Source organism: Oncorhynchus nerka, linkage group LG25, assembly GCF_034236695.1.
Source record: "Oncorhynchus nerka isolate Pitt River linkage group LG25, Oner_Uvic_2.0, whole genome shotgun sequence".
NCBI lineage: Eukaryota > Metazoa > Chordata > Actinopteri > Salmoniformes > Salmonidae > Oncorhynchus > Oncorhynchus nerka.
The window spans coordinates 25,730,005-25,756,403 of record NC_088420.1 but is presented as its reverse complement, the minus strand read 5'-3'; the positions used below and the strand labels follow the sequence as shown (position 1 = coordinate 25,756,403).

Below are 26,399 nucleotides of genomic sequence, written 5' to 3'. Positions count from 1 at the left end.
AGTGGCAGTCTGTCTGTCTGTTTGATACATTATTACAGTGGCAGTCTGTCTGTCTTTCTGATACATTATTAAAGTGGCAGTCTGTCTGTCTGATACATTATTGCAGTGACAGTGTCTGTCTGTCTGTCTGATACATTATTACAGTGACAGTCTGTCTGTCTGTTTGATACATTATTACAGTGGCAGTCTGTCTGTCTGATACATTATTACAGTGGCAGTCTGTCTGATACATTATTATAGTGGCAGTCTGTATGTGTGTCTGATACATTATTACAGTGGCAGTCTGTCTGTCTGATACATTATTACAGTGACAGTCTGTCTGTCTGTTTGATACATTATTACAGTGGCAGTCTGTCTGTCTTTCTGATACATTATTACAGTGGCAGTCTGTCTGTCTGATACATTATTACAGTGGCAGTCTGTCTGATACATTATTATAGTGGCAGTCTGTATGTGTGTCTGATACATTATTACAGTGGCAGTCTGTCTGTCTGATACATTATTACAGTGGTAGTCTGTCTGTCTGTCTGATACATTATTACAGTGACAGTCTGTCTGTCTGTCTGATACATTATTACAGTGGCAGTCTGTCTGTCTGTCTGATACATTATTACAGTGACAGTCTGTCTGTCTGTCTGATACATTATTACAGTGACAGTCTGTCTGTCTGTCTGTCTGTCTGATACATTATTACAGTGACAGTCTGTCTGTCTGTCTGTCTGATACATTATTACAGTGACAGTCTGTCTGTCTGTCTGTCTGATACATTATTACAGTGGCAGTCTGTCTGTCTGATACATTATTGCAGTGACAGTGGCAGTCTGTCTGTCTGATACATTATTACAGTGGCAGTCTGTATGTCTGTCTGATACATTATTACAGTGGCAGTCTGTCTGTCTGATACATTATTACAGTGGCAGTCTGTATGTCTGTCTGATACATTATTACAGTGACAGTCTGTCTGTCTGTCTATCTGATACATTATTACAGTGACAGCCTGTCTGTCTGTTTGATACATTATTACATTGGCAGTCTGTCTGTCTGTCTGATACATTATTACAGTGGCAGTCTGTCTGTCTGATACATTATTGCAGTGACAGTGTCTGTCTGTCTGTCTGATACATTATTACAGTGGCAGTCTGTCTGTCTGATACATTATTACAGTGACAGTCTGTCTGTCTGTTTGATACATTATTACAGTGGGCGTCTGTCTGTCTGATACATTATTACAGTGACAGTCTGTCTGTCTGATACATTATTACAGTGACAGTCTGTCTGTCTGTCTGATACATTATTACAGTGGCAGTCTGTCTGTCTGAAACATTATTGCAGTGAAAGTGTCTGTCTGTCTGATACATTATTACAGTGACAGTCTGTCTGTCTGTTTGATACATTATTACAGTGGCAGTCTGTCTGTCTGATACATTATTACAGTGGCAGTCTGTCTGATACATTATTATAGTGGCAGTCTGTATGTGTGTCTGATACATTATTACAGTGGCAGTCTGTCTGTCTGATACATTATTACAGTGGTAGTCTGTATGTCTGTCTGTCTGATACATTATTACAGTGACAGTCTGTCTGTCTGTCTGATACATTATTACAGTGGCAGTCTGTCTGTCTGTCTGATACATTATTACAGTGACAGTCTGTCTGTCTGTCTGATACATTATTACAGTGACAGTCTGTCTGTCTGATACATTATTACAGTGGCAGTATGTCTGTCTGTCTGATACATTATTACAGTGACAGTCTGTCTGTCTGTCTGTCTGTCTGTCTGTCTGTCTGATACATTATTACAGTGACAGTCTGTCTGTCTGTCTGTCTGATACATTATTACAGTGGCAGTCTGTCTGTTTGATACATTATTGCAGTGACAGTGTCTGTCTGTCTGTCTGATACATTATTACAGTGACAGTATGTCTGTCTGTTTAATACATTATTACAGTGGCAGTCTGTCTGTCTGATACATTATTACAGTGACAGTCTGTCTGTCTGTCTGATACATTATTACAGTGACAGTCTGTCTGTCTGTCTGATACATTATTACAGTGACAGTCTGTCTGTCTGTCTGTCTGATACATTATTACAGTGGCAGTCTGTCTGTCTGTCTGATACATTATTACAGTGACAGTCTGTCTGTCTGATACATTATTACAGTGACAGTCTGTCTGTCTGTCTGTCTGATACATTATTACAGTGGCAGTCTGTCTGTCTGATACATTATTGCAGTGACAGTGTCTGTCTGATACATTATTACAGTGACAGTCTGTCTGTCTGATACATTATTACAGTGGCAGTCTGTATGTCTGTCTGATACATTATTACAGTGGCAGTCTGTCTGTCTGATACATTATTACAGTGGCAGTATGTATGTCTGTCTGATACATTATTACAGTGACAGTCTGTCTGTCTGTCTATCTGATACATTATTACAGTGACAGCCTGTCTGTCTGTTTGATACATTATTACATTGGCAGTCTGTCTGTCTGTCTGATACATTATTACAGTGGCAGTCTGTCTGTCTGATACATTATTGCAGTGACAGTGTCTGTCTGTCTGTCTGATACATTATTACAGTGACAGTCTGTCTGTCTGTTTGATACATTATTACAGTGGGCGTCTGTCTGTCTGATACATTATTACAGTGACAGTCTGTCTGTCTGATACATTATTACAGTGGTAGTCTGTCTGTCTGTCTGATACATTATTACAGTGGCAGTCTGTCTGTCTGAAACATTATTGCAGTGAAAGTGTCTGTCTGTCTGATACATTATTACAGTGACAGTCTGTCTGTCTGTCTGATACATTATTACAGTGGCAGTCTGTCTGTCTGATACATTATTACAGTGGCAGTCTGTCTGATACATTATTATAGTGGCAGTCTGTATGTGTGTCTGATACATTATTACAGTGGCAGTCTGTCTGTCTGATACATTATTACAGTGGTAGTCTGTATGTCTGTCTGTCTGATACATTATTACAGTGACAGTCTGTCTGTCTGTCTGATACATTATTACAGTGGCAGTCTGTCTGTCTGTCTGATACATTATTACAGTGACAGTCTGTCTGTCTGTCTGATACATTATTACAGTGACAGTCTGTCTGTCTGATACATTATTACAGTGGCAGTATGTCTGTCTGTCTGATACATTATTACAGTGACAGTCTGTCTGTCTGTCTGTCTGTCTGTCTGTCTGTCTGATACATTATTACAGTGGCAGTATGTCTGTCTGTCTGATACATTATTACAGTGGCAGTCTGTCTGTTTGATACATTATTGCAGTGACAGTGTCTGTCTGTCTGTCTGATACATTATTACAGTGACAGTATGTTTGTCTGTTTGATACATTATTACAGTGGCAGTCTGTCTGTCTGATACATTATTACAGTGGTAGTCTGTCTGTCTGTCTGATACATTATTACAGTGACAGTCTGTCTGTCTGTCTGATACATTATTACAGTGACAGTCTGTCTGTCTGATACATTATTACAGTGACAGTCTGTCTGTCTGTCTGATACATTATTACAGTGACAGTCTGTCTGTCTGTCTGTCTGATACATTATTACAGTGGCAGTCTGTCTGTCTGTCTGATACATTATTACAGTGACAGTCTGTCTGTCTGATACATTATTACAGTGACAGTCTGTCTGTCTGTCTGTCTGATACATTATTACAGTGGCAGTCTGTCTGTCTGATACATTATTGCAGTGACAGTGTCTGTCTGATACATTATTACAGTGACAGTCTGTCTGTCTGATACATTATTACAGTGGCAGTCTGTATGTCTGTCTGATACATTATTACAGTGGCAGTCTGTCTGTCTGATACATTATTACAGTGGCAGTATGTATGTCTGTCTGATACATTATTACAGTGACAGTCTGTCTGTCTGTCTATCTGATACATTATTACAGTGACAGCCTGTCTGTCTGTTTGATACATTATTACATTGGCAGTCTGTCTGTCTGTCTGATACATTATTACAGTGGCAGTCTGTCTGTCTGATACATTATTGCAGTGACAGTGTCTGTCTGTCTGTCTGATACATTATTACAGTGACAGTCTGTCTGTCTGTCTATCTGATACATTATTACAGTGACAGTCTGTCTGTCTGTTTGATACATTATTCCAGTGGCAGTCTGTCTGTCTGATACATTATTACAGTGACAGTCTGTCTGTCTGATACATTATTACAGTGGCAGTCTGTCTGTCTGATACATTATTGCAGTGACAGTGTCTGTCTGATACATTATTACAGTGGCAGTCTGTTTGATACATTATTACAGTGACAGTCTGTCTGTCTGATACATTATTATAGTGGCAGTCTGTATGTCTGTCTGATACATTATTACAGTGGCAGTCTGTCTGTCTGATACATTATTACAGTGGCAGTCTGTCTGTCTGATACATTATTACAGTGTCAGTCTGTCTGTCTGTCTGATACATTATTACAGTGACAGTCTGTCTGTCTGTCTGATACATTATTACAGTGGCAGTCTGTCTGTCTGTCTGATACATTATTACAGTGACAGTCTGTCTGTCTGTCTGTCTGATACATTATTACAGTGACAGTCTGTCTGTCTGATACATTATTACAGTGACAGTCTGTCTGTCTGTTTGATACATTATTACAGTGGCAGCCTGTCTGTCTGATACATTATTACAGTGGCAGTCTGTCTGTCTGTCTGATACATTATTACAGTGACAGTCTGTCTGTCTGTTTGATACATTATTACAGTGGCAGCCTGTCTGTCTGATACATTATTACAGTGGCAGTCTGTCTGTCTGATACATTATTGCAGTGACAGTGTCTGTCTGTCTGTCTGATACATTATTACAGTGACAGTCTGTCTGTCTGTTTGATACATTATTACAGTGGCAGCCTGTCTGTCTGATACATTATTACAGTGGCAGTCTGTCTGATACATTATTACAGTGACAGTCTGTATGTCTGTCTGATACATTATTACAGTGACAGGCAGTACAGAATCTACAGATGGAACTCTGGCGTTCCCATGTTGCCAGCCATCAGCCCAAAAGAAGGAAGTGAGCTACCATGGATGTACCATGAGTGTCTGTGCTGACTGTTTTGCAGTCTCCGTTACACACCAGCCCCACTGCAACTTCCGGCCTATAATCTAGCTCACAGTCTCAGCAAACTATTGTAAAGTATGTACAGGGCATTCAGAAAGTACTCAGACCCCTTCCCTTTTGTTACATTACAGCATTATTCTAAAATGGAATAGATTCATGTTTTTCCTCATCAATCTACACACAATAACCCATAATGACAAAGTGAAAACAGGTTGAGAAATGTTTGATAATTTATTAAAAATAAAAAAACAGAAATACCTTATTTACATAAGTATTCACATCCTTTGCTATTAGACTCAAAATTGAGCTCAGGTATATCCTGTTTCCATTGATCATCCTTGAGATGTTTCTACAACTTGATTGGAGTCCACCTGTGGTAAATTCAATTGGTTGTACATGATTTGGAAAGGCACACCTGTCTATATAAGGTCCCACAGTTGACAGTGCATGTCAGAGAAAAAACCAAGCCATGAGGTCGAAGGAATTGTCCGCAGAGCTCCAAGACAGGATTGTTTCGAGGCAATATCTGAAGAAGGGTACCAAAACATTTCTGCAGCATTGAAGCTCCTCAAGAACACAGTGGCCTCTATCATTCTTCAATGGAAGAAGTTTGAAACCATCAAGACTCTTTCTAGAGCTGGCCGCCCAGCCAAACTGAGCAATTGGGGGAGAAGGGCCTTGGTCAGGGAGGTGACCAAGAACCTGATGGTCCCTCTGACAGAGCTCCAGAGTTCATCTGTGGAGATGGGAGAACCTTCCAGAAGGACAACCAAGATTCTCTGGTCTGATGAAGCCAAGATTGAACTCTTTGGCCTAGAGGAAACATGGCACCATCCCTACAGTGAAGCATGGTGGTGGCAGCATCATGCTGTGGGGTTGTTTTTCAGAGGCAGGGACTGGGAGACTAATCAGGATCGAGCAAAGATGAACGGAGCAAAGTACAGAGTGAAAACCTGCCCCAGAGCTCTAAGGACCTCATTCTGGGGTCAAGGTTCACCTTCCAACAGGACAATGACCCTAAGCACACAGCCAAGACAACGCAGGATTGGCTTTGGGACAAGTCTCTGGATGTCCTTGAGTGACCCAGCCAGAGCCCGGACTTGAACCCGATCAAGCATCTCTGGAGAGACCTGAAATTAGCTGTGCAGTGACGCTCCCCATCCAACCTGACAGAGCTTGAGAGGATCTACAGAGAAGAATGTGAGAAACTCCCCAAATACAGGTGTGCCAAGCTTGTAGAGTCATACCCAAGAAGACTGTAATCGCTGCCAAAGGTGGTTCAACAAAGTACTGAGTAAAGGGTCTGAATACTTATGTATATGTGATATTTCAGTTTATTTTTTATAAATTAGCAAAAATTGCTAAAAACCTGTTTTTACTTTGTCATTATGGGCTATTGTGTGTAGATTGATAAGGGAAAAAACTATTTAATACATTTAAGAATAAGGTAAGGCTTTAACAAAATGTGGAAAAAGACAAGGGGTCTGAATACTTCCCGAATGCACTGTACTGGGTACATACTTTCAAAACCCATATTGGAAGCTATACAAACATTGGACATTTTTCTCAGTCTGTATGCATGTGTTATGGATTGAGTAGCATTTTTGATGATAAGCATGTTCTTCTATGTAATAACTAGGCCTGCTATAAAATACATAGAAAGATATTGTTTTGGATACAACATAGGGAAATCAAATCACATGAGAACTGTGTCGATGCATGGTCTGGGCATTACTGTTATTTCCCTTAATGTTATCAGGAAGTCTAATGTTATTAGGTCTGAAATAATTGTGGTTTGTTTTCGTAGCAGCAGTGATGCCATACAGACGTCTGTTTGAGACAAACCACAGCATGCCTCTATTTCCTGTTTGGCTTCCCTACTGCGTGCAGACCAGGCGCCTCGCTCTGCTTCTCACAACTCACAGACTCACAGCCAGATACACTTACCCAGCAGATATATACTGTATACTCCCTCACAGTCATTTACAATCTGATTATGACACCTAGAACACAGATAAGCGCCAGGGAAAAGTATCTTATTCTGGAAACTACAGTTTTGAGATTGCAATATGTGTATTAGCCCGCACACAGCTATTAGCCTGGACATAAATTATAACCTGAAAACTTGTATACAAAGAACTACAATGAGAAACCTTTACACACGTAATAATCCATTGGATTCAACACCAATACAGACAATGGCGCTGGGATCAGACTGAAAAGGTACTGTACTACTGGATCTTCTTAAATTCAAGTCACTTCATACTTCATTTATCCCCTGAGGGGCAATTCGGAGCCAGGCCCTATGCCGGTTATTTCATTGTTAGTCTACACCTGTGTGTACACCTTTGTTTACGAAGCATGTGACCAATAAAATGTGATTTGCTTCGCTAGTGCAGGAGGAGGAAGAGAGGCTGAATGGACAGACTCACCTTGTTCTTCTTAGTACTCATCTTGCTCTTGAGGTAACTGAAGGTGCGGCTGACCTTGGTCCCCTGTCTCCCCTCAGAGTCGCTCCGCAGTGGCCCCGGGTCCTCCTCAGAGATGCTGGATGAAAAAGAGTAGGAGAACCAGAGAGACAAACTCAGTATACTGTCAGATATTACCCTGCTGGAGAAATAGCCTTTAAGAACAGGCCCATATAAAACGGGACAAGGTTTCTGTCTTACCTATGCTCTAGTGATGCCGATCCCATTCCTACAGCAGAAATAGAGAGAGGAGGTGATGAGCTGGATCAATGGAACAGCAGATTGTGTCATTTATTTATTTACATGTATAATTGTTTATTGGTACACCAGATAGGTGCAGTGAAATGTGGTGTTTTACAGGGTCAGCCATAGTAGTACGGCGCCCCTGGAACAAATTAGGGTTAAGTGCCTTGATCAAGGGCACATCTACAGATTTTTCACCTTGTCGGCTCAGGTATTTGAACCACCGACCTTTTGGTTACTGGCCCACACTCTACATGGTAGGCTACCTGCCACCTTAAATGGGACAGGGAGTTGTAAATGTAGTTTGAGAAATGATGATCAAATGATGATCAAAATATAGTTGTACATGTATATACAATACGAGCAATGAAAGCATGTTGAAACAACAGAGATTACAGAGTGGAATCCCCCCCCCCCCCCCGAAAAAAATATATGTACTTTTATCAGTATTTTGGTTAAGTACAAGCATACATTACATAACCATTACAATACATTTCCAAGCAGAGGTGATATCACATAACACGTAGTAGTACCAACATCCAACAGAACCAGGTTAAATGTGGAATTGCACACTGGGTCATTTTGTTAAGGACTTGGCCAATTAACAAGACCAATAAATACATACACAAAGGAATGTGACGATTATGCAGCATAGATGTACAGTAGTAGTCAAGGGTGGCCAATAATAAAGAGATTTACTGAGGGTCAGAGACAGCACTGAAACGCAGCCTCAGAACTACAACAAAGCTCAATAAGACACACATATCACGACAAACACAGAGACATTTTCAACAACAAAAATCTGCCAGGCAAAATCTCTCACAGCTCTTAAGATGAAGATATTGACACGCTAGAGCAGCGAAAGCCCTTTGAAACGGCATTCCCCAGCAACAGCCCAGACAGGGATTTTCTTCCAATCGTTCTCTCCAAAATAATATACAAGGCTCAAAGGAGTGTGAAAGCAGCAGTGAAATGTTCCTATCCTTTCTAGCAGCTGTGAAGCCCAACAGGAACACTTTGACATGTGTTTATGTGGATTCCAAAGAATGGAGGCTAAGGGGAATAAATAGAACTGATGGATGAATGAGAGGGGAGAAATGTGTGTAAAACTCACAGGAGAGACATAATAGGAATGTCAGCCATGTCAAATACAATAGAAAAAGGGCTACTTTGAAAAGGGGCTACAATGCTAACAGAAAGCTGATTATTTGGTCTCAGTTAGATACCAATAGTGGGAAATAGATTCTGGGATTATATGTGTCTCCAGCAGATGTAACATATGGCTGACTGGACTGCAAAAGGGCTTTTCACTCTGCTACAGCATCCCTACTCTTTCAAAAAATCTGCACAATGAGTCTGCTGTTCTTGCATGGGTTTCAGCAATGTAGATATAGTTCAGAAATAAAAGGCTCTTAAAAGGACAAAATAGTTAACTGTTCATAAACATTTATGAAACATGTGAACATCTTGGCAGGTTTGACATCCTTTCATACTTTTTTCAGTCATTTTCTTGGCAGCCAAGGTTTTCGAAACTGATCAAATAGTTGAATTTGCTTGAAACTTCACATAAACAGAACAGCAAACAGTGCATATTTGATCACCTGTTGAGATTTGTATTAGTAACTAGAGGCAATTTAAGCCTATGTAAGTAAAACATTTTTTTAGAAACAATGACTTCTACTGATTGATATTTTATCAAACCAAATTATTTGCCTGACAATGTTAACCTTGTTAAGGTTAGGGGACCTAACAGAGATGAATTGATTTAAAAGAGTTGATTTAGAGAGAGGTAACGTCCTTGACTCGGGTTGACCTAGAGGCACACTACACAGGAAGCAGCCAGGGGCTAAGTGGCCACTCAGGGCATTCTGGGAAATGTAGAACTTACTTACTACCTCCTCCTCATCACTGGAGGAAGAGCCAATAGAAAATAATGTTCTAGATTTTGGGAAGATCGGAGAGATGCTGAAGGAGATGCGCTTCTTTGGTTGAGTCCGTCCACTGGCTATCCAGTTCAAGGGTACAAAAAATATCAAACCACACGTTAAATTAGCACAAGAACCTGGGCCGTCCCTCATTCCCTTCCAAGTGATCAAATGAGTGAACCCTACACAAAGGGACAGGGAAACAAGAGAAGGCAGAAATAATAACCCCAGTGATAGTGAGAAGATCTAACAGTAGCCCCTGTTAGCCCCAGAGGAGATTGGGATTGAGAGAGTTAACAAACCACCTGATTCCTGTCTGGGAAGCAACAGTAGAGGGACAGAGAGAAAATGTACCTGTAGGACGAGGTTGGAAACAGCAGGTGACAGGAGACTTGATTGTTGGATAGATAGAGACATGGGCCTGAATCCGCAAAGCATTTCAGAGTAGGAGTGCTGATCTAGGATCTGTCCATATAATCTTATTCATAATGACCTAAAAGGCTAAACTGATCCTAGATCGGCACTCTTACTCTGAGACACTTTGTGGGTACATGCCCTGGCCTTGTGTACCACCATGTCACCACACAGAGAGAGAGAGAGAGAGAGAGAGAGAGAGAGAGAGAGAGAGAGAGAGAGAGAGTAACCCAGAGAGAGTGTTAAAGTGACCCTCACCGTCCAGGTCTCTGTGACTGATGGCCAGCATGGACACCGACTTGGTGAGTGCTTGGTGAGGAATGGAGGAACAGCTGTGTCTCACAGGCAGAACTCTACCTGATTTCTGAAATAAAGGAGAGAGAGAGAGATCAGCGAGCTGAAAATAAAACATGAACTACTGTGCATAGAGAGAACCAGTCTACATGGGATAGTACGAAGATTCATTGATTCAGTGCAAATGCAAGTCATTGTGCAAAAGCAAAACACAGGACCTCTATGGTAAAGATACGCCTGGACAGTATAGTGTGTGAGGGTTACCTGGCTGTCGAGGCTGCTGTAGTCTCCAAGGTCTGACTCCTGCTCCTCTGTTAGGGACAGAAGCGAGCCCCTCTCCTCACTGTCCAGACGCGCAACAGTTCCCACACCAGAGGAGATCTTCCCAGCATCCTCCTCTCCAGCCAGACCCTCCAAACTATAACTGCAGACAAAACAATACCATGTTAGTGAAAGAACACTCCACTGGTGTTTCTAGTGATAGATGTGGTAATTTGTTTAGGGACAGTAGATACAAACACCCTGTGAGATCTTTAAACCCTTGGCAGGAAGTGAACTCACACCCAGCAGATCTTCATGCTCCAGAAAGGATGACACAATCAGTTATTTCAAAACTGGAACCACACAAGTGGAGTGCACAAGTACATACAGATATACACAGTTAAAGGAAAAATCCACTCCAAAACAATATATATATATTTTTTTTAATTAGTCCACTGTTGATACAGTCCCAAAATGTTTTGCATGTCAGCAGTTACGTTTTGAAGATATTCGATTTTCAAGAAGCAAAGGGTCACTTGCCACATCATGATGATGATGCGTTTTGCACATCTTGATATCTTGAAAACTTGACAGTGAACTAATGAAAAAAATAACAAAATATATTTTTTGAGTGGATTTGTCCTTTAACTAGATCCCTGCAGTGAGGAGATGATGAGATACAGAAAAGAGGAAAAGCATGTATAGACAAAGAAAATACATATGAACACCAGCACAAACAGGAAGAAACACATACATGTAAACATAAACACAAATGTAAGGGGGAAATAACTGAAGTAAAATCAACATCAAAAATACAATTCCCCATGCTCCAAATCAGTTAAACAACCTAGTTAACTTGATTAAAAAGTGTAGCATGTTAAATAATAGGCGACAAATAAACTCCTTTGAGACCATACTTATGTAATTTATGAATGCATAAGAAATCAGCATTCACTATTAGAGTACAACAGATCTATTATCTCATTCTAGATGTGTGTCAATTGATCCTCTCACTGAAGCTGTAAGTCTGGCTAAGCAAGATGAACAGAACTAAAACCATAACTCACCTGTCTGGCTCACTGATGATGATGATGACTATATTAGTCATTCTAATCTTTGCAATAGTTAACAAGCAGTGTAGCAGTATAATACTATTGTTCTAAAGATGCTTGATGCTTCCTCTCTAAATTCTAGCTTCCTTGTCTCAGAAGAGAGAGAGAGAGAGAGAGAGAGGGAAGAAGATAAGTGACTGTGCATCGCTGAGGCCGACCACAACTGACCAACAAGGTGAATAAGACAAAGAGAGAGCAACAGCAGCAGTGACAAAGCATACACCAAGTCAGAGACACACCAGGCCAGAGACACACCAAGCCAGAGACACACCAAGTCAGAGACACACCAAGCCAGAGACACACCAAGCCAGAGACACACCAAGCCAGAGACACACCAAGCCAGAGACACACCAGGCCAGAGACACACCAAGCCAGAGACACACCAGGCCAGAGACACACCAAGCCAGAGACACACCAAGTCAGAGACACACCAAGCCAGAGACACACCAAGCCAGAGACACACCAAGCCAGAGACACACCAAGCCAGAGACACACCAAGCCAGAGACACACCAAGCCAGAGACACACCAAGTCAGAGACACACCAAGCCAGAGACACACCAAGCCAGAGACACACCAAGCCAGAGACACACCAAGTCAGAGACACACCAAGCCAGAGACACACCAAGCCAGAGACACACCAAGCCAGAGACACACCAAGCCAGAGACACACCAAGCCAGAGACACACCAAGCCAGAGACACACCAAGTCAGAGACACACCAAGTCAGAGACACACCAAGCCAGAGACACAAGCCAGAGACACACCAAGCCAGAGACACACCAAGTCAGAGACACACCAAGCCAGAGACACACCAAGCCAGAGACACACCAAGTCAGAGACACACCAAGCCAGAGACACACCAAGCCAGAGACACACCAAGCCAGAGACACACCAAGTCAGAGACACACCAAGTCAGAGACACACCAAGCCAGAGACACACCAAGCCAGAGACACACCAAGCCAGAGACACACACAAGTCAGAGACACACCAAGCCAGAGACACACCAAGCCAGACACAGACATGCACAGAACAGAGAACATGCAGAGGCCTCTTCCTCTCTTTTTATTTATTTCATTTTGTTTGTGTGTTTGTCCTCTTAAGCTATTAGTTGACACGGTGATGGCATACCTTCTGCTATCAATCTGTTCCAGGTGGGGAGGGGGGACGTTGGAGGGACACCAGCTCATACTGACAGGGAGAAGCCAGGGAGGGAGAGGGATGGAAAGGGAGAAGAGAGGAGAAGAGAGGAGAGGAGATGAGATGAGATGAGATGAGAGGAGATGGAGAGGAGAGGAGAGGAGAGGAGAGGAGAGGAGAGGAGAGGAGAGGAGAGGAGAGGAGAGGAGAGGAGAGGAAGAGACAGGAGCAGAAGGGAAAGGGTGATGTTATTTCAGGGTGAGATGTGATGGTCAAAGGGGTGAGTTAATGGGGAAGGTTTTTTTTGCATTGAGGTGTCTTGATTACATATCATATTGGAGAGAAATAAAGTTTTCACTGTCTTCATTCTTTATATGTTTTAGAAATGATTTTTCCATTGCATAAGGCACATAAAATAAAATTTGATTTGATTAGGGAGAGCTCAATATAGGTAGCAATGCATTTGACATTTTCTTCTTAAAACACAGCTTGGCAGTGACACACCAGGGAGAGTCAGAATGGAAACAGTGAGGAATAACTGTGTGGTACCTTCTCCTATGAAATGTTGGCTTTCGAGGCTTCCCTTCCCCTTGACCTTGCAATAAACTGAGAAGAGATGGAGAGATGAGGAGAGGACAGAAAAGATGGGATGAACAGAGAGAGATGAGAGCACTGACAGTACAGAACATGATCACATGGGTGATAATGAATAAAAAGGAAAATGGTGCCAATAAAAATCACAGTGTTTAACCTTTGACCTGGACCAGGTCTTTCCCACAAAGTCCACTGACACAGAGGTGCCTCCAGGCTTATCTAACTGTACTGTATAAGGCCCCCTGAGGGAAAAGCATGGATTAAATACACACAGAGACAAATATCTACATACACATGCGCTCACACACACAAACAGTGGCCCACTGACACACAAACACAAAGTGTCTGAACTTGAGGTCGTATGAGGACCAGTCCTCGGAAAGCAAGTCTCTGTCAGTCTCATCCCTGCAGACTGCACTTCCCAGGGTACTACTGTCTCAAGTGACTCCCCAATAGATATCATCATACCGAGGACAAGTCAGGATACTGTAGGAGTTGGAGGCTTATGGTTCACACAGATTATGACTTTTCACCACTCATCCATAGCTATCCTTCCTGGGTATGTACTATAGGGTAGTGAGTGTGTTGAGTTAGAGGTCAGTGTGTGGGGTTAAGAGGACTCACCTGCGTTGGTTCATGTCTGTGTCTCCTGCAGGATTCTTCCCCGGGCCCCAGCTGTGCCGGCGGAATGGAGAGAGCGAGCGGATAGAGGAGCGCAGGATAGCGGAGCACACAGGCACCTCTGTCAGCTTGTCTTTCCTCTCGTCCTCCTCTCCCCCCCTCCCTGTCGTCTGCCAGGCGTCTCCGGCACTCCAACTGGCCCTAGTGCTCAACACCCCTGCCCCCGCCCCAGCCCAAGCGGGGCCCACTCTGCCCTGGGAGGAGACACTGAGAGGACCCACACTGCCCTGGGAGCTGGCGCTGAGGGGACCCACACTGGCCACGTCGTCTATGGAGGAGAAGGACACCGACACACCACTGTTGCTTTCACTTGGCCTAGTCACAGCCTCCTCTCCCTTTGGACAGAGAGAATACAGAAATACCCTGTTACCCACTGCAGTCAAAGTCAACTGAATGGCATTGTGGAAGGATTTGGAATTGCACATTTCAGCTAACACATTTGGGTAAGGGGCACTTTGTTTTACACCAAAAACAAAGCTAAAAACATAAATTATACTAAAGGTGTGAAAGCTAAATAAATCTGTATCTATTGTCAAGGTAGTCAGTTTTGACCTAATGTCCTGTCTTGTATGCCAGTGAGGTTAGACCTGATGACCGGTCTGAGCTGCCTTTAGTCTGAGCTTACTGCAGCCTTCAGTGTGGCGAGGGGAAAGGGCAAGGCAGTGAGAGAGAGACATGCTGCTGGGAGAGAGAGTTCTTTCCAGCCCTATAAAAGGTTACATAACAACAGAAACACACACACACCCTTTAGGCAGGCCGGCAGGCAGGCTGCAGATGATTTCCATTGGGACTGTATCATTAGTTTTCACATTGTCCAGTAGTGGGCGTCGAGCGGGTGGTGAGCTAACGGACGGCCACTGTGGCTCAGAGCATAATCATGCAGGCCCCTTTATGAGGACCAGGCCATAGAATATCAGCTTCCAGAACAAATGAGTCACCCTTCCTGAGCTCATGCAGCTGAGCAGCAGTCAACCAGCTAACACTGTCTACATAAACACACACCTATAGGCAAGGTTATTATAGTAAATGAAAACTGAAACTAAAACAAGAACTAAAATTGGAAAAACTATTTAGTAAAGTGATATTAAAACATTTGAAAAAAGAAAACTATACTGAAACTACTCTCTTTGAGACTGTAAAACTAATTAAAATAAAATAAAAACCATCATAAATTAAGTTTAGTTTTTTTCTTCTACACTCAGGACAAAAATCTAAAAGGGGATTTCAAGCTTTTTTGGTAATGGGGTTTTTGAGCTTCTGAATCTGGCGGTAAATGCTGCCAGTTGATGCCGATGTTTCAAATAGGCGTAGCTTGTGCATCACTATCCTTGTCTATCACGAGCTAACAGTCTGAGGGCGAGTACAGGAAGTAACTGAGCCAATCTAGAACAGCTTGTGAAGTTGATGGAGCCGTTCGCAATCCAACCAAACCAACTTCAAACTGACAGCCATTCACTGATTGATGTGGCGACTTGCCTTGAGGCACACTTGCAGTCAATTACGGTTGCAAAATAGTTGGCACAGGTCCTCCTGAAGTTACTGCGTGAGCTCTTCGCATGCATACTGAATCCTCTGGCATCCAACTTTCATCCAACCCCTGCATTAGCTTGCCTCATGGCACAGATACAGAGATGTTATGTTTATCCACGTCTATGGTCTTGGCCCATCACCTAATGTATTACTGCCCCTCAGCAGCAAGAAGTGGCATCCCCCCCAAAAAGACTACAGGCCTACAACACATAAATAGCTCCTAGCCTCCCACGCATATGCTACTTTCTGTCCCTAACACTAAAACAGAAATTAAATAATAAAACGAAATAGAAATGTTGTTATCAAACTAAAACTAAATAAAAACTAGTAAATCAAGTCTAAAATCTAACAAACTAAAATAAGTTTAAAATAAAAATGTTAAAATCTAACATGAAAACACATGTAATAACCACTATACTAATTTTGCCTACAAGACCCACACCCGCAGTCACACACACACACACACACACACACACACACACACACACACACACACACACACACACACACACACACACACACACACACACACACACACACACACACACACACACACACACACACACACACACACACAGCTAAAAACTTAGCTTTAAAGGATTGTTTCAAAGGGCCTTTGAGTAGTGAAAGTCTAATTGTAACAGGTCCTTTTTTGGTCACTGACTGGCTGTGTCTGTCCAAAGTGCTGAGTTCACTCGAACTTTAGAAATCTATTGCATAATGGCAGAGGGGCAGAGACAGGTCTGGGAGTAGTTAGAGGGGAGATACAGTGCCTTTAGAAAGTATTCACACCCCTTGACCAGCCTGAATTTGACATGGATTCAATTGAAATTTTGTGTCTCTGGTCTACACACAATACCCCAGAATGTTAAAGTGGAATTACATTTTTAGAAATGGTTACAAATGAATAAAACATGAAAATGTCTTGAGTCAATAAGTATTCAACCCCTTTGTTATGGCCTAAATAAGTTCAAGAGTAAAACTTTTCCTAACAAGTCACATAATACGTTGCATGGACTCACTCTGTGTGCAATAATAGTGTTGATGCACTGGTGCGTCAATCTAAATGACATAAACAACTAAATCTGTCAGTTTAAGATAGAGATATATTTTTTGTGGGGGGGAGGGGTGGGCACAAACTAATGGAAAGGGGAGATTATGGAAAGGGGAGATTCTCACGAACACCTCTCCGTTTTGCTCTACGACCCTAAAACTGTCACAGAACTCGTCTGAAGGTAACCGGTACCAGGTTTAAAAAAACAAATGGAAGCATGAAGATTGTTTTGTGACTAACCCAAAAAAAAGGGTTAAATATGTGTAAAATTGTATATACAGTGGATTCGGAAAGGATTCAGACCCCTTGTCTTTTCCACATTCTGTTACGATACAGCCTTATTCTAAAATATATAAAATGATGTTTTCTTTTCGTGAATCTACACACAATACCCCATAATGACAAAGGGAAAATCAGTTTAGACATTTTTGCAAATGTGTTAATTAAAAAATATATATATATACTTTATTTATATAACTATTCAGACCCTTTGCTATGAGACTCGAAATTGAGCTCAGGTGCATCCTGTTTCCATTGATCATCCTTGACATGTTCCTACAACTTGATTGGAGTCCACCTGTGGTAAATTCAATTGATTGGACATGATTTGGAAAGGCACACATCTGTCTATATAAGGTCCACAGTTGACAGTGCATGTCAGAGCAAAAACCAAGCCATGAGGCATTGTCCGTAGAGCTCCAAGGCAGGATTGTGTCGAGGCACAGATCTGGGGAAGGGTACAAAAACATTTCTGCAGCATTGAAGGTCCAAAAGAAGAGAGAGAAGGGCCTCTTCCTAGAGCTTGTCGCCCAGCCAAACTGAGCAATCGGGGGAGAAGGGCCTTGGTCAGGAAGGTGACCAAGAACCCGATGGTCATTCTGAGCTCCAGAGTTCCTCTGTGAAGATGGAAGAACCTTCCAGAAAGACAACCATCTCTGCAGCACTCCACCAATCAGGCATGTATGTTAGAGTGACCAGATGGAAGCCACTCCTCAGAAAAAGGCACATGACAGTCCGCTTGGAGTTTGCCAAAAGGCATTTAAAGGACTCTCAGACCATGAGAAACAATGATTCTCTGGTCTGATGAACCAAGATTGAACTCTTTGGCCTGAATTCCAAGTCACGTCTGGAGGAAACCTGGCACCATCCCTACGGTGAAGCATGGGGATGTTTTTCAGCGGCAGAGATTGGGAGACTAGTCAGGATCCAGGAAAAGATGAACGGAGCAAAGTACAGAGAGATCCTTGATGAAAACCTGCTCCGGAGCGCTCAGGACTGGGGTGAAGGTTCACCTTCCAACAGGACAACGACCCTTAGCACACAGCCAAGACAATGCAGGAGTCACTTCGGGACAAGTCTCTAAATGTCCTTGAGTGGCCCAGCCAGAGCCCAGACTTGAACTCGTTCTAACATCTCGGGATAGACCTGAAATTAGCTGTGCAGAGACGCTCCCCATCCAACCTGATGGAGCTTGCGAGGATCTGCAAAGAATGGGAGAAACTCCCAAATACATGTGTGCCAAGCTTGTAGCGTCATACCCAAGAAGACTTGAGGCTGTAATAGCTGCCAAAGGTGCTTCAACAAAGTACTGAGTAAAGGGCCTGAATACTTATGTAAATGTTACATTTCAGTTTTATTTTATTTGATACATTTGCAAAAAATTCTAAAAAACAGTTTCTGCTTTGTCATTACGGGGTATTGTGTGTAGATTGATGAGGGAAAAATGATTTAATCAATTTCAGAATATGGCTGTAACGTAACAAAATGTGGAAAAAGCCAAGGGGTCTGAATACTTTCCAAATGCACTGTATATATTTCCTGATTTAGAACAGACACAAAATCTTGTTTCTTATTATTTATTTTTTGACTGTCCTTTTTGCCATTTATGAATATGTTCTTCAATGGTTCTATGGTCTTTAGTATTAAATGCCAAAATCAGTATTTATCCACAAGAAACAAGAAATGAGGACCAAGGCTGTAATGTGAAATTGCATTGGATTGCCATTATGCCGCAGCCCAAAAAAAAGGGTGGGGGGGCAGGGCAGGAATGAGCGAGGGGGATGAGGTCATAATGAGTTAGCTGGCCCAGGAAGGACTGCTCATGGGAGGCTGCTGATGTTACATGGAACAGGCAAGCTGACCAGTCTGCTGTGGACTGGAGGTGGGGGCCAGAGGCCAAAACATAAACTAACGAATAGAGGAGCTGGGAATTATATGGAAATATATTACCAGAAACATCCAACATATAAAGTCATAGACCATGTTGTTTGTGTTATAGGATAACTGACTTATAATATACTCGTATGCTATCATGTCATAGCCACTCAAGACACAGGCTTACTCTTCTTCTTTGACGGTGTTGTGACTATAAAGGGAATGTCTCGTTCCAGTGTGCTGATCTCACCTTTCTGAAGACACCTTCCTCTCCCAGACTGTCCAAATCACTGACAGAGTCCCGCAGGACACCGGTGGTCGACACAGAGCCTCCAACAATCTCTGAGCATGGGGATACTGGGAATTCTGGGAAAGAGAAAATTGGTATTAAGATTAGAGTCCGATATTTACCATGGCAAGGCAGCACATGTTTAATTGTATTGTTATTTTTAAATTGAACCTTTATTTAACTTAGGCAAGTCAGTAAAGAACACATTCTTATTTACAATGACAGCCTACTCCAGCCAATGCAGAGTCAATTGTGTGCTGCCCTATGGGACTACCAATCACAGCCAGATGTGATACAGCCTGGATTCGAACGAGGTACTATAGCGACGCCTCTGGCACTGAGATGCAGTGCCTTAGACCTCTGCGCCACTCGGGAGTCCCAAGTCAACAGGCTTTAAAAGACAATCAGATTTTTCAATATCAAAACACAACAGAAAGATTGATCATCAAGGTCACATTTTCTAAGAGAATTTGGGCCAGATTCACCACTTTGATCACAACACAGTCAAATGATCAGTAAGAAAAATGTGTTGCAAAACATAATTGCATCGCTAGTTGCAATCCTTTTGGGCAGGATGTTGATGTCAGAAAGGATTTTATTCTATGAGTATACTGTATGAGTGGGTTGTTGTTTTGTCATTGTTTGCCCTAGCAACCAGTGGAACAGTGGAAGTGAAAGTTGCCTAAAGCGAAGGGAAGCGCATAACATAAACACAAGATACAGTGATTTGGAGATCTTTTTAAGCTACGATCAAATAAAATAAAATGTTATTGGTCACATACACATATTTAGCAGATGTTATAGCAGGTGTAGCGAAATGTTTGTATTCCTAGCTCCAACAGTGCAGTGGTATCTAACAGTGCAGTGGTATCTAACAGTGCAGTAGTATCTAACAGTGCAGTAGTATCTAACAGTGCAGTAGTATCTAACAGTGCAGTAGTATCTAACAGTGCAGTGGTATCTAACAGTGCAGTAGTATCTAACAGTGCAGTGGTATCTAACAGTGCAGTAGTATCTAACAGTGCAGTAGTATCTAACAGTGCAGTGGTATCTAACAGTGCAGTAGTATCTAACAGTGCAGTGGTATCTAACAGTGCAGTAGTATCTAACAGTGCAGTGGTATCTAACAGTGCAGTGGTATCTAACAGTGCAGTGGTATCTAACAGTGCAGTGGTATCTAACAGTGCAGTAGTATCTAACAGTGCAGTGGTATCTAACAGTGCAGTAGTATCTAACAGTGCAGTGGTATCTAACAGTGCAGTGGTATCTAACAGTGCAGTGGTATCTAACAGTGCAGTGGTATCTAAAAACGATTCACAACAATACACACAAATCTAAAAGTAAAAGAATGGGATTTAGAAATATATAAATATTAGATTGAGCGGCATTGACTAAAACACAGTAGAATAGAATACAGTACATATGAGACAAGTAAAGCAGTATGTAAACATTATTAAAGTGACTAGGGTTCCATTATTAAAGTGGCCAGTGATTCCAAGTCAATGTATAAGAGGGCAGCAACCTCTAAAGTGCAGGGTTGCGTAACCGGGTGGAAGCCGGCTAGTGATGGCTATTTAGCAGTCTGATGGCCTTAAGACAGAAGCTGGTGCCTCATGACTAACGAGACATGGTGTGATGAAGGAAACATACAGGAACTCAAATCCTTCTGTTCACCTGATTTAGAATTCCTCACAATCAAATGTAGACCGCATTATCTTCCAAGAGAATTCTCTTCGATTATAATCACAGCCGTATATATCCCCCCCCAAGCAGACACATCGATGGCTCTGAACGAACTTTATTTAACTCTTTGCAAACTGGAAACCATTTATCCGGAGGCTGCATTCATTGTAGCTGGGGATTTTAACAAAGCTAATCTGAAAACAAGACTCCCTAAATTTTATCAGCATATCGATTGCGCAACCAGGGGTGGTAAAACCTTGGATCATTGTTACTCTAACTTCCGCGACGCATATAAGGCCCTGCCCCGCCCCCCTTTCGGAAAAGCTGACCACGACTCCATTTTGCTGATCCCTGCCTACAGGCAGAAACTAAAACAAGAGGCTCCCACGCTGAGGTCTGTCCAACGCTGGTCAGACCAAGCTGACTCCACACTCCAAGACTGCTTCCATCAGGTGGACTGGGACATGTTTCGTATTGCGTCAGATGAAAATATTGACGAATACGCTGATTCGGTGTGCGAGTTCATTAGAACGTGCGTCGAAGATGTCGTTCCCATAGCAACGATAAAAACATTCCCAAACCAGAAACCGTGGATTGATGGCAGCATTTGCGTGAAACTGAAAGCGCGAACCACTGCTTTTAATCAGGGCAAGGTGTCTGGTAACATGTCCGAATATAAACAATGCAGCTATTCCCTCCGCAAGGCTATTAAACAAGCTAAGCGTCAGTACAGAGACAAAGTGGAATCTCAATTCAATGGCTCAGACACAAGAGGCATGTGGCAGGGTCTACAGTCAATCACGGACTACAAGAAGAAACCCAGCCCAGTCATGGACCAGGATGTCTTGCTCCCAGGCAGACTAAATAACTTTTTTGCCCGCTTTGAGGACAATACAGTGCCACTGACACGCCCTGCAACGAAAACATGCGGTCTCTCCTTCACTGCAGCCGAGGTGAGTAAGACATTTAAACATGTTAACCCTCGCAAGGCTGCAGGCCCAGACGGCATCCCCAGCCGCGCCCTCAGAGCATGCGCAGACCAGCTGGCCGGTGTGTTTACGGACATATTCAATCAATCCCTATACCAGTCTGCTGTTCCCACATGCTTCAAGAGGGCCACCATTGTTCCTGTTCCCAAGAAAGCTAAGGTAACTGAGCTAAACGACTACCGCCCGTAGCACTCACTTCCGTCATCATGAAGTGCTTTGAGAGACTAGTCAAGGACCATATCACCTCCACCCTACCTGACACCCTAGACCCACTCCAATTTGCTTACCGCCCAAATAGGTCCACAGACGATGCAATCTCAACCACACTGCACACTGCCCTAACCCACCTGGACAAGAGGAATACCTATGTGAGAATGCTGTTCATCGACTACAGCTCGGCATTCAACACCATAGTACCCTCCAAGCTCGTCATCAAGCTCGAGACCCTGGGTCTCGACCCGCCCTGTGCAACTGGGTACTGGACTTCCTGACGGGCCGCCCCCAGGTGGTGAGGGTAGGCAACAACATCTCCTCCCGCTGATCCTCAACACGGGGCCCCACAAGGGTGCGTTCTGAGCCCTCTCCTGTACTCTCTGTTCACCCACGACTTTGTGGCCACGCACGCCTCCAACTCAATCATCAAGTTTGCGGACGACACAACAGTGGTAGGCTTGATTACCAACAACGACGAGACGGCCTACAGGGAGGAGGTGAGGGCCCTCGGAGTGTGGTGTCAGGAAAATAACCTCACACTCAACGTCAACAAAACTAAGGAGATGATTGTGGACTTCAGGAAACAGCAGAGGGAACACCCCCCTATCCACATCGATGGAACAGTAGTGGAGAGGGTAGCAAGTTTTAAGTTCCTCAGCATACACATCACAGACAAACTGAATTGGTCCACTCACACTGACAGCGTCGTGAAGAAGGCGCTGCAGCGCCTCTTCAACCTCAGGAGGCTGAAGAAATTCGGCTTGTCACCAAAAGCACTCACAAACTTCTACAGATGCACAATCGAGAGCATCCTGGCGGGCTGTATCACCGCCTGGTACGGCAACTGCTCTGCCCTCAACCGTAAGGCTCTCCAGAGGGTAGTGAGGTCTGCACAACGCATCACCGGGGGCAAACTACCTGCCCTCCAGGACACCTACACCACCCGATGTTACAGGAAGGCCATAAAGATCATCAAGGACATCAACCACCCGAACCACTGCCTGTTCACCCCGCTATCATCCAGAAGGCGAGGTCAGTACAGGTGCATCAAAGCTGGGACCGAGAGACTGAAAAACAGCTTCTATCTCAAGGCCATCAGACTGTTAAACAGCCACCACTAACATTGAGTGGCTGCTGCCAACACACTGTCATTGACACTGACCCAACTCCAGCCACTTTAATAATGGGAATTGATGGGAAATGATGTAAATATATCACTAGCCACTTTAAACAATGCTACCTTATATAATGTTACTTACCCTACATTATTCATCTCATATGCATACGTATATACTGTACTCTACATCATCGACTGCATCCTTATGTAATACATGTATCACTAGCCACTTTAACTATGCCACTTTGTTTACTTTGTCTATATACTCATCTCATATGTATATACTGTACTCGATACCATCTACTGTATGCTGCTCTGTACCATCACTCATTCATATATCCTTATGTACATATTCTTATCCCCTTACACTGTGTATAAGACAGTATTTTTGGAATTGTTAGTTAGATTACTTGTTGGTTATCACTGCATTGTCGGAACTAGAAGCACAAGCATTTCGCTACACTCGCATTAACATCTGCTAACCATGTGTATGTGACAAATAAAGTTTGATTTGATTTGATTTTTTTTAGTCTCTCGGTCCCAGCTTTTGATGCATCTGTACTGACCTCGTCTTCTGGATCATAGCGGGGTGAACAGGCCGTGGCTCGGGCGGTTGATGTCCTTAATGATATTTTTGGCCTTCATGTGACACCGGGTGCTGTAGGTGTCCTGGAGTGCACGTAGTTTGCCCCCGGTGATGCGTTGGGCAGACTGCACCACCCTCTGGAGAGCCATGCGGTTGCAAGCTGTGCAGTTGCTGTAACAGGCGGTGATACAGCCCAACAGGATGCTCACAATTGCATCTGTAAAAGTTTGTGAGGGCTTTAGGGGCCAAGACAAATTGCTTCAGCCGCCTGAGGTTGAAGCGACGCCATTGTGCCTTTTTCTCCACACTGTCTGTGTGGGTGGACCATTTCAGATAGTCAGTGATGTGTACACCGAGGAACTTGAAGCTTTTCACCTTCTCCACTGCATTACCGTCAATGTGGATAGGGGCGTGCTCCCTCTGTTGTTTCCTGAAGTCGATGAACAGCTCCTTTGTTTTGTTGACATTGAGTGAGAGGTTATTTTCCTTGCACCACTCTCCCAGGGCCATCACCTCCTCCCTGTAGGCTGTCTCGTCATTGTTGGTAATCAGGCTTACTACTGTTGTGTCATCTGACAAACTTGATGATTGGTTGATGATTGAGTTGGAGGCGTGCATGGCCACGCAGTCATGGGTAAACAGGGAGTACAGAGGGGCTGAGCACACACCCTTGTGGGGCCCCTGTGTTGAGGATCAGTGAAATGGAGGTGTTGTTTCCTACCTTCACCACCTGGGGGGTGGCCCGTCAGGAACTCCAGGACCCAGTTGCACAGGGCGGGGTTCAGACCCAGGGCCCCGAGCTTAATGATGAGCTTGGAGGTTACTTTGGTGTTGAGTGCTGAGCTATAGTCAATTTAACGGCTTTCTTACATAGGTATTTCTCTTGTCTAGATGGGATAGGGCAGTGTGCATTGCAATGGCGATCACATTGTCTGTCGATCTATTGGGGCGGAAAGCATATTCAAGTGGGTTTAGGGTGTCAGATAAGGTAGAGGTGATATGATACTTAACTAACCTCTCAAAGCACTTCATGATGACAGAAGTGAGTGCCACAAGGTAATAGTCATTTAGTTCAGTTACCTTACCTTCTTGGGTAGAGGAATATCTTGAATCAAGTGGGGATAGCAGACTGGGAAAGGGAAAGATTGAACATGCCTGTAAACACAACCAGCCAGCTAGTCTGTGCATGCTCTGAGTACGAAGATAGGGATGCCATCTGGGCCAGCAGCCTTGCGAGGATTAACACGCTTAAATGTCTAACACACGTCGGCCACGGAGAAGGAGAGCCCACAGTCCTTGGTAGTGGGCCACGTCGGTGGCACTGGGTTATCCGCAACGCGGGCAGAAGAAGGTGTTTAGCTTGTCCGGAAGCAAGACTGGATAAGAGCGTCTGCTAAATGACTTAAATGTAAATGTAAATGTAAGACGTTGGTGTTCGCGACGTGGCTGGTTTCCCTTTGTAGTCTGTGATTGTCTGTAGACCCTGCCACATACATCTCGTGTCTGAGCCGTTCAATTGCGACTCTACTTTGTCTCTGTACTGACGTTTTGCCTGTTTGATTGCCAAACGAAGGGAATAACTACACTGTTTGTATTCGGCCATATTCCCTGTCACCTTGCCATGGTTAAATGCGGTGGTTCGCACTTTCAGTTTTGCACGAATGCTGCCATCTATCCACGGTTTCTAGTTTGGGTAGGTTTTAATAGTCACAGTGGGTACAACATCTCCTATACACTTCATGATGAACTCAGTCCCTGTATCCGTGTATTCGTCAACGTTATTCTCAGCGGCTACCCGGAACATATCCTAGTCCGCATGTTCAGTAACAATCTTGAAGCAACGATTCCGATTGGTCAGACCAGCGTTGAATCGACCTTAGCACGGGTACCTCCTGTTTGAGTTTCTGCCTATAGGAAGGGAGGAGCAAAATGTAGTTGTGATCTGATTTGCCAAAGTGAGGGCGGGGGAGGGCCTTGTAGGCATTTCGAAAAGTTGAGTAGCAGTGGTCCAATGTTTTACCAGTGCGAGTATTACAGTCAATGTGTTGGTAGAACTTCGCTAGCGCTTTCCTCAAATTTGCTTTGTTAAAATCCCCAGCTACAATAAATGTGGTTTCCAGTTTGCATGAAGTCCAGCGTAGTTCTATAACCGAAGACAATTATCTTGGGAGTTAATATGGTCGGATATGATTGAGGTATTCTAGGTCGGGTGAACAACAGGACTTGAGTTTCTGTATGTTATCACAATCAAACTATGAGTGGTTAATCATGAAACATACATCCCCGCCTTTCTGCTTCCCGGAGAGTTCTTTATTCCTGTCTGCGCGATGTACTGATAACCCACATGGCTGTATGGATGGGGACAGTATATCCTGAGAGAGCCATGTTTCCGTGAAACAGAGTATGTTACAATCCATGATGTCTGTCTGGAAGGGGATCCTCGCCCTGAGCTCATCTACTTTATTATCCAGAGACTGAACATTAGCGAGTAACATACTCGGAAGCGGTGGATGGTGTTCACGCCTCCTGAGTCGGACTAGAAGTCCACTACGAATG

The 26,399-nt window shown here is 43.4% G+C and overlaps 1 protein-coding gene and 1 long non-coding RNA gene across 9 annotated transcripts in view; one reads left to right on the top strand and one right to left on the bottom strand.

Moving 5' to 3' along the window:
* The window catches only part of LOC115109277 (A-kinase anchor protein 13), a 172,187-nt gene that overhangs the window by 27,183 nt on the left and 118,605 nt on the right, over nucleotides 1–26,399 (bottom strand). For 6 of the 8 annotated variants that reach the window (XM_065009693.1, XM_065009699.1, XM_065009695.1 and 3 more), the window contains exons 10-17: nucleotides 19,217–19,332; nucleotides 14,172–14,563; nucleotides 13,503–13,559; nucleotides 12,945–13,004; nucleotides 10,707–10,866; nucleotides 10,407–10,512; nucleotides 7,768–7,795; nucleotides 7,531–7,645 (exon numbers count right to left, since the gene is read on the bottom strand). In XM_065009693.1, the coding sequence (XP_064865765.1) occupies nucleotides 7,531–7,645; nucleotides 7,768–7,795; nucleotides 10,407–10,512; nucleotides 10,707–10,866; nucleotides 12,945–13,004; nucleotides 13,503–13,559; nucleotides 14,172–14,563; nucleotides 19,217–19,332 (1,034 nt within the window). The remainder of the gene's footprint in view (nucleotides 1–7,530; nucleotides 7,646–7,767; nucleotides 7,796–10,406; nucleotides 10,513–10,706; nucleotides 10,867–12,944; nucleotides 13,005–13,502; nucleotides 13,560–14,171; nucleotides 14,564–19,216; nucleotides 19,333–26,399) is intronic. The other 2 variants (XM_065009698.1, XM_065009700.1) reach the window with 2 other exon arrangements.
* On the top strand, nucleotides 7,031–14,288 carry LOC135564514 (uncharacterized). The gene is made up of 3 exons (XR_010461098.1): nucleotides 7,031–7,321; nucleotides 11,898–11,990; nucleotides 14,203–14,288. It is a non-coding gene; the product is annotated as an uncharacterized LOC135564514 (long non-coding RNA).